The 8,187-nt window shown below is 50.3% G+C and overlaps 1 protein-coding gene across 2 annotated transcripts in view; it reads left to right on the plus strand.

The window, feature by feature from the left end:
* DENND5A (DENN domain containing 5A) overlaps positions 1 to 7,186 on the plus strand; it is a 110,065-nt gene extending 102,879 nt beyond the window's left edge. Inside the window, exons 17-23 of one of the 2 annotated variants that reach the window (XM_081240856.1) lie at positions 784 to 929; positions 1,509 to 1,627; positions 2,032 to 2,213; positions 2,826 to 2,908; positions 3,405 to 3,528; positions 4,498 to 4,666; positions 6,174 to 7,186. In XM_081240856.1, coding sequence (XP_081096982.1) covers positions 784 to 929; positions 1,509 to 1,627; positions 2,032 to 2,213; positions 2,826 to 2,908; positions 3,405 to 3,528; positions 4,498 to 4,666; positions 6,174 to 6,357 — 1,007 coding nt within the window. In that variant the 3' untranslated portion in view covers positions 6,358 to 7,186. The remainder of the gene's footprint in view (positions 1 to 783; positions 930 to 1,508; positions 1,628 to 2,031; positions 2,214 to 2,825; positions 2,909 to 3,404; positions 3,529 to 4,497; positions 4,667 to 6,173) is intronic. The other variant, XM_081240857.1, reaches the window with a different exon arrangement.
* Positions 7,187 to 8,187: the final 1,001 nt, after the last annotated feature.

Below are 8,187 nucleotides of genomic sequence, written 5' to 3' on the forward strand. Positions count from 1 at the left end.
CCTGAAGTAGCAGAAAGAACTTCAGATGGCAGTGGGAGGTTTGGGTGCAGGCCCTGTTCTGCCCTAACTCATTATGGATCTGTGAGCAGTGTCTCCTCCTGCAGTGGGGCTCAGTCTCCCTATTTGCAGAGCAAGGAAGAGCGTTTAAAATGGTCTAAGGAAGGCCCTTGGAGTCTCAACTTTCTTTGGTGCTAGGATGCTTTGTTTGGTGGGGGGTGGTCTGAATTTGCCCCATGACTAGTTGTTTGGCCAGTGACTCAGCAGCTTCAGCAGTGTGGACTCTTGTTCTATATGACACCCATCCTCCCTCTCAGAGAAAAGGGTTGTAAGCTTCAGTGGAAGCAGCACTGGACTGGAATATAGGAGACCTGGGGGAAACTGTTTCCCTCTCAGTTCCTCAGAAAAGGCATTGTGATACCTGCCTGGCCTCTCTGGAGATTGTTATTAGAGTCCTTGAGATGATAGATAGAAAAGTACTCTGAAAAGCAATTCAGTGCAGTGTTGAGTTGGTGATATTGTTTAAGGAACAGGTTTACTTAGCTCTGAGCTTGCAGGTGGGCTTGGATTTGGATGTTTGGGTGATAACCCTGGGAGGAGTGAGATTGAGGGGAAGATTGGCTAATATTCTAAGCTGGCCAGAGACTGGGTCCTCAGGACCTGCTGCTCCAGGCTCTGTATCAGGAACCCCAATCATGCCAGCACGCCTGGGGCAGGTCAGGGCCCTCTCAGGTATGGGAGGGATTCCTGATCCCCTCCAATGCCTTTGTGGCTTCCCCTAAACAGTGATTCCTTACCACATCCTGATCGTACCAAGCAAGAAGCTGGGGGGCTCCATGTTCACCGCCAACCCATGGATCTGCATCTCGGGAGAACTGGGTGAGACACACATCCTGCAGATTCCCAGGAACGTGTTAGAGATGACCTTCGAGGTACGTGTTATCCGGTGACCACAGCCCCAGGCTCTATGGGGATCTGAGTTTCAACAGCTACTTTGGGAAGCTTTCTCCAGGGTTTTAGAGGCCTTGCTCTATACAGGGTTATGCTTCAGCACAGCTGACCTGTCCCAAGACGATCAGAGGCCAGAGCCAAGGGTTGACCTGAGGACGGGGGAACCTGCCCTGTCTAAATGGTTTCTGGCTGGAAGGCACCCATCTGGACTTTCATACCTCCTTGTCCATGGTGTATTGAAAAATCCCCAAGAATTCTTTCAGCTGCTGAGCCCAAATGTTCACAGAGAGCTCAGACTGCTCTGCCATTTCCAGAGCCTTCTGCTCCCAGGCCCTAGTCTTCCTCCAGGTAGTGGTCTCTTTCTTTCTTGGCATCGTGCCTCATGAGGTAGTACTATGCTGCCAGCTTTGGCAGTAGGTGGAGCCATGAGCTCTGCCCCTGCAGATACTGGGGGGCCAGGTTGCAGGGAGCCAGTCAGATGTGTGCCTCTGAGGAGTGTGGCGCTTTTCTTCTGTTTTCTTGACCTACCCCATCTTCTCTGTTTGGCTGTTCTCTCACAGTACCAGAACTTGGGGAAGCTCACTACGGTGCAGATAGGCCATGATAACTCTGGGCTGTATGCCAAATGGCTTGTGGAGTATGTGATGGTCAGGAATGAGATCACCGGACATACCTACAAGTAAGTGTTCCCTCAGCTATGCCCTGAGACAGTGGGGCTAGGTGTACCACCAGGGACTGTGCTTGATGCTTGGGTATGTGGGGTTCTCAAGGAGACCTTTTAGGTTGTGATAGGCTGAGGCAACTTCCTGTTTGGCTCTGCCTCATGCCCTGAAAAGAAATAGAAGGAGGAGGGCTTTACAAGTGAAGGTGTATGACATCGCTGTGCACAGGTTCCAGGCCACCCATCACTCGGGTGGCTTCCCTGATGCCGCACGGTGGGATGAGGAGCAGGGCCTTGAGGATCCCTAGCCCGGTTTCAGAGCCTCTCCTCAGGGATTGGCTTTTTGATGGCCTTTGCTGATCAGCAAGGGGAAGGACGCTCAAGGAGCTGGCAGCTCTGACAGGCTATTTCCTGACCCTCAGGTTCCCGTGTGGCCGGTGGTTGGGGAAGGGCATGGATGACGGAAGCCTGGAGCGGGTCCTAGTCGGGGACCTGCTCACATCCCAGCCTGAGGTGGACGAGAGGCCATGCCGGACCCCGCCCCTGCAGCAGTCTCCCAGCGTCATCCGGAGGCTCGTTACTATCTCACCCAACAGCAAGCCCAGTAAGTGGGAGATGGAGCCAGGCCCTCGTGTTGCCCTGCCTGGGGAATGGGCAGATTTCTGGAAGTCCTGATAAGGGAGCCCGGATCCCCCGCAGCCTGTGCAGCTGCCTCAGGAATCACCTCTGCCGACAAAGACAAAGCAGCCCCAGGCATTTGTCACCCTCCTCTCATGAATCAGTTGAGGGGGTTTGGCCCTCTTGTTAGAGGACTGGAAGGAGAGGGGGGAGCTCCCGGATCCTGGCCTGGGTCCTCTGTGCTATTTGTATGTGCCCCTGTAGAGGAGAGGGGTTTACTCTCTGGCCTTCCCCTTCCTTGTTCCTGGGCTTTACTGTCAAGTCTTGGCACTCTTTTGGTTGCCAAAAGTTCCAGGGCAAAGTGGAGAAGAAACTTGACCAGCATCTCCTGGAGACAGAACTCTAAGATCCTAGCTTTTGCTTTTTGTCCCAAGATTTTAGGAAGAGCTAGCTCAGCAAAGTTGGGTGGGCAAGAGCCACTCTTCCCAGGGTCCAAGCTGCCCTACCTCTCCCGTGGGTCTTCCTGTGTCTTCAGTCTTTTGCTCAGTCAACTAAGTACTGTTAACCTGAGACTGGATATCTGCTTGATTTTTATCAGAGCTGAACACTGGGCAGATCCAGGAGTCCATCGGTGAGGCAGTCAATGGCATCGTGAAGCACTTCCATAAGCCTGAGAAAGAGGTGAGCCTCCCTGCCCTCCAACCCAGGGCCTTATATTGAGTAAGAGAGAATAATCTTGTTCCAGGCCCATGTGCTGTGGACAGCCCAGTGCATAGAGTGTGTGCCTCAGTTAGTTTGAGATTCAGCAGATTCCTTTCTCTGGGGGCCTGTGCCTAGGGTTGCCCTGTTTTCCTTACTCACTGACAACCCAGCAGAGTCCCTGGGCCTCCAGTGGACAGTGTATTTCTGTCCTCTTTGAAATTATCTGGGTCTCCCTGAACATTGGCCACATGGGCTTTGTCCCCTGCTGGGGGCCCAGAACCATCATCTGTTCATTCAGCAGCTATTCACTGAGAGCTGCTCTAAGTCAGGCCCTGCCAGGTGCTGGGGAGACTAGACAAGGTCCCTGCATGTCTTTTGCTGCCCTCCCAGGTGTGGGCAGTGGGCTGGGGATGCAGTGATGGGAGGGCATCTTGGCTGAGGCAAGCCTGGCACTCTCCCCTGTTTCCTTATATAGCGAGGTAGTCTGACGCTGTTGCTTTGTGGAGAATGTGGCCTTGTCTCGGCCCTGGAACAGGCTTTCCAGCATGGATTTAAATCACCGCGGCTCTTCAAAAATGTCTTCATTTGGGATTTCTTGGGTGAGTTGGGCTAGGGTGTCAGGGTGGGAAAAGCATGCAGAGACATGGGGGAATCATCAGCATAATGTGGGTGCTGACCACTGGGGTCTGAGGTACAGAAACCAAATCAGGTGACTTTCAGGTTAGATGTGTTTGTTTGCCCTGGCTTTTCTTGGAGGTAATGACAGAAGCCCTCCCACCCTTCGCCCCTCATCTCCTGAGAATTGGACAGGAAAGGTTCTTTCCAGGCATCTGTCATATATAATGCAGGCTTAGTCATGACTCCTCACACTTCCTGCTCGTAGGTCCAAAAGACCAGTTGCATTGGAGTCCCAGCCCTGTGTTACACCCCCTTGGAGAATTTGATGCAAGAAGCTTCTCCCTCAAGAGTTTTGTTGAGAAAGGACCATCTTTATATCAAGGGCCACATAAAAAATTTAAAATATAGAGATAGGGAACATAAGGCTCATTTTTTATTTTTATTTTTTTTAAAGTACTGATTGTTTTAATTTATTCAAAGTGAAAATAAATATCCATATGGAACATTTTATAAAGTAAATGGTTTCAAAATAAAACATAAAGACAAAATGGCCAGTTAAACCATACTATCAAAGCGAATGAAACACAAATTTTCAAACTAAATATACATAGTCTCTCTCATTTTCAGTTGACAATGCAGTATTGAATGTTGGTCAGTCATGTGTGATTTTTAGGATGGCTTTAGAATTGAAGTCTGAGACTACAACTAACAAAAAGCAAGCACTTGGCTGCTTCACAGCAGGATGCAGATTCCTCTTTCTCAGCAGAATTCCAGACATTCATAAGGATCATTTTGAAGTGTGACCAGTGGCCTCAGAGCACTCATGTTATTCCTACTAAGTTACTGGCATTGACACAGAGGTAGGCCTGTGGCAAGCGGCCTACAGGACAGTCAGGGACAGGTCGGTTTTGAGAGCCTTTGTCACTGGCAAGCTTGTCTCCTCTTCACAGAAAAAGCACAAACCTATTACGAGACTTTGGAGCAGAATGAACTTGTTCCTGAGGAAAACTGGCATACGAGGGCCCGGAACTTCTGCCGTTTTGTCACTGCGATCAACAATAATCCCCGGAACATTGGCAAGGATGGCAAGTTTCAGATGCTGGTGTGCTTGGGAGCCAGGTACTGCCGCCTCATGGCCCAGTGTGCACACAGCCAGCCCTGAAGGTGGTGCTGGAGGTCCAGTGTGGTGCGGGGGTGGGGAGGGGCTAATGGCCAGGCGCCCTTGGGCAGGTGAGGCCTTGGAGGCCTTGGTAGAGGCCCTTACTTTTCTTCATGTACCACGTGTGTGTGTGTGTGTGCGTGTGAGGGAGAGGGGGTGGGGTGGGGATGAAAGCGTATGTGTGTAACTGGGTAAGAGGGGCCACATTTTGATGCGAAGGAATAAAACCGTCCCCCTGACAAAATTTGAAGTAGAGTGTATATATATAGTCATTTCTTTAACAAACATTTGAATATGCCAGGCCTCACAGAAGGTGTGGGAATAGAGCTGAATAAAATACGGTCTCTACCATTTAGAAGTTCACCTGTCCTGATTATTTAGTACAAGGCAGAAGTTTGGGAGAGTTCAAAAAAGTACGCATTCATAACGTTTGCTGAAAATGTAGAGGAGAAGGATCAGAGGAGGCTCAGGGAGTAGGTGGTATTTGAGGTGAGCCTTAACGGAAGGGTAGACGTGAGGAGGGAGCTTGAAGCAGACAGAACTAACAGAGAGGCCCTAAAGGAAGCAAAGCATGTGGGGTCAGGAAATAACAGGTGGAACGTGGGAAGGAAACACTTTAAGGGATAGGGGCCATGAGGAGCTGGGACAGAGTTGATTTTTAATCAGGGGACTGAAATGATAGTAATTTGATATCATGGATGGTATGCATGGGCAAGATTGTTAGGGGTTATTCCAGTGGGTCAGGTGAGAGCACGAAGCCCAGATAAACAAGGCAGTTTTTATTTAGGCCGTGGAAGGGAGGGAGTTGGCATAGTGGTTAAAAACAGATTCAGGAACCAGATTCACCAGGTTCACATTGCAGATCAGCCACTTAACTAGCTGTGTGCTCTTGGACAAGCTGCTTAACCTCCATCAACCTCACTTTCTTCATCTGTAAAGTGGGGATAATAATAGCACTGATAGCACCTACCTCACATCATGGGGTTGTCATGAAGGTTAAATCTCTTATAATGGTGCCTGGCACATGCTGAGTGCTATGTGGATGTCAGCTTGCAGTGTTATTCCTGGTGGTGGTCGCTGTAGGGAGGAGCGATGATCTAGGAGAGATTGGCTGTTGAGATGGAGGAAGTGCTGCTGACAGGACATGGTGTCTTGTTGGTGGGGTTGTCTGGGGGGCTAGAGGGGGAGGCGGAGCAGGCCTTGTGGGAGATGACAGGGCCTGTTTGGGTCAGGTTGGGTTGGCATCCCTAGGGCTCGGTAGCCCACAGTGGGAGCCTTTTAAAGCTGTGTAAGACATCTCCGCCAAGTGCTCTTAGGGGAGGGAAAGGGGGCTGCGGGGAGATATCTGCTTCTCCAGCTTCAGACTTTGTTCAGGGAGTGATGGAGCAGGTTTCCCCCTTGGGCTTTCTCTAACCGTCTCCCTTCCCTTTCCCTTCTGACGCATCTGGACTGATCCTTCCATGCCAGAGATCACCTCCTGCACCACTGGATTGCCCTGCTGGCTGACTGCCCCATCACCGCACACATGTATGAGGATGTGGCGCTGATCAAAGACCACACACTTGTCAATTCCTTGATCCGCGTGCTGCAGACACTGCAGGAGTTCAACATCACGCTGGAGACATCCCTGGTCAAGGGCATCGACATCTGACTTTCCAGCACCAGCTAACAGCAGGACCCAGAGACTCGCCTGTAGCTCTGCCCCCCTTCTTCCCCAAGGGACCTACGCGAGTTGTGCAGGAGATGAGAGGAGATGTACACTCACTGTAAAAAGAAAAGTAGAGGATTTTTGGAATAAATAATCTATTTTAGAGTTTATTGCTGATTTGCTTTTTACACACTTTCATGTGAAAGAGTGATAGGGAGAGGGAGACGAGGTTGGTGCCGCTTATTTTGAAGCTGGTGCCCTCCCTCGCCGTGGCCACGCGCTGGAGCCTGCGGCCTCCCTGGACTGAGCCTGCGGCACGTGTGGGGCAGTTCTGCTTCCTCAACCCCGCCGCGTTAATGAGGCCATTCCACATTGTTTTTAAACTGATGTTTTCTATATTAACATTATTATGGATATTTGGCTTTCACAGGCCACATACCAGTGTGCTGAGCAGGAAGCCCCAAGCTCCAATCAAAGGGATTTTTAGTAGTGCCTCTACAAGCACTGATGAGTCAGCTCCATGTCTTTTCTTTTTTTTGTCAGTATTATTTGGGAAGGAGACATGCCAGGATGTATCATCGTGCAGAAAATCAGTTTCCTCTTGGCACGCAGTTGCACAGAAGTAAACATAAGCACGTTTTAACAGGTTTTCCTTTTCTTTCTTTTATGTATTTATTTAACCCTCCATTGTGTGTTTTAAGTCTTTTTTTTTTAAGGAAAGAAAAAGCTGTCACAGTCTAACTGGCTATGTTATCATTGTTAAATTTATGTTACTTTGCGACTTAGAAACCAGCTGCAGTATGGCCCACTTAATAAAACACCTGAAACAGAACTGTGTGGGTCCCTGACTTTCATGGGGTGTTGTGAGGAGTGGGTAGTGGAGGGTGCAGTTGGGTCTGTCTGAGAGAACCAGGCTGTAGCATCACCTCCCAGGCCAGGACTGCCCAGAGGGGCTTGTGTGTCCTGGGTCCTACCCACTGCGGCACCAGGAGCTTTCCTGGCTGTTTGAGAGGGATGTATCTTGGGGTTAATTTCCCACTACCCAGAGGAGGAGGCTGAGGCAGAGAGAGGAAAAGACCTGGCCAAGGTTGCAAAAGTTGTCACTTGACTGAGACGGGATGGGCCATTTCTTGAAGGGTAAGAAAGACCAAGTGTGGGAACACGGCACATGAGACCCTGTCTGCCCTCGGGAAGGAAAGCTTTTTCTTGAGAGAAGGTTTGCTTTTTCCCAGGATGGCAGGTGATAGAGCTTTATAAGGGTCCCGGGAATCAGCTTCCTTTGGTTTTATTCTTCAACCAAGCTGCTTTGGCAGGAAGCTCCAGAAGTGTAGCACAATCAAGTACAGCACCTCAAGCCAGTCAGTGTCTTCTTTTATGCTTCCCTGACTTTGCACGTTCTGTTCTCTGCCTGGAATGCCTCCCCTCATGTCCACTTACGTTCATTGTTGAGGGTTTCCTTTACCCGCCGGGCATGGTTAATCATTCCCTCATTGTGTTCCTGTAGTTTCTTAGATGCTGGGACTTCCTCTCTGGGTTGTTATTGCCTGCTTTCATGTTGGGCCCACTCCCTAGACTGAGCTCCTAGAGGGCGGGGAGGGTCTCTTGTTCATCTCCCTCCCTGATGACTGGCAGTGCTCAGGTGAGGCTTTTTAAAGAGGTGAGGAAAGCGACTGGAGGCTTCCGGGACAGCTGCAGTGCGCCATCCTGCCGGCAGGGGGTGTGAGCGGGTGGTGGGAGTCCAGGTTTTTTTGGAAGTGGGGCAGGTAGGCAGTGCCTCTGGAGCATGTGTATGTTGTGGGCTGAGATCAGAGATGACCTTAAGCCAGGTGCTTT

Source organism: Mesoplodon bidens, assembly GCF_964165515.1.
Source record: "Mesoplodon bidens genome assembly, chromosome: 7".
Lineage (NCBI taxonomy): Eukaryota > Metazoa > Chordata > Mammalia > Artiodactyla > Ziphiidae > Mesoplodon > Mesoplodon bidens.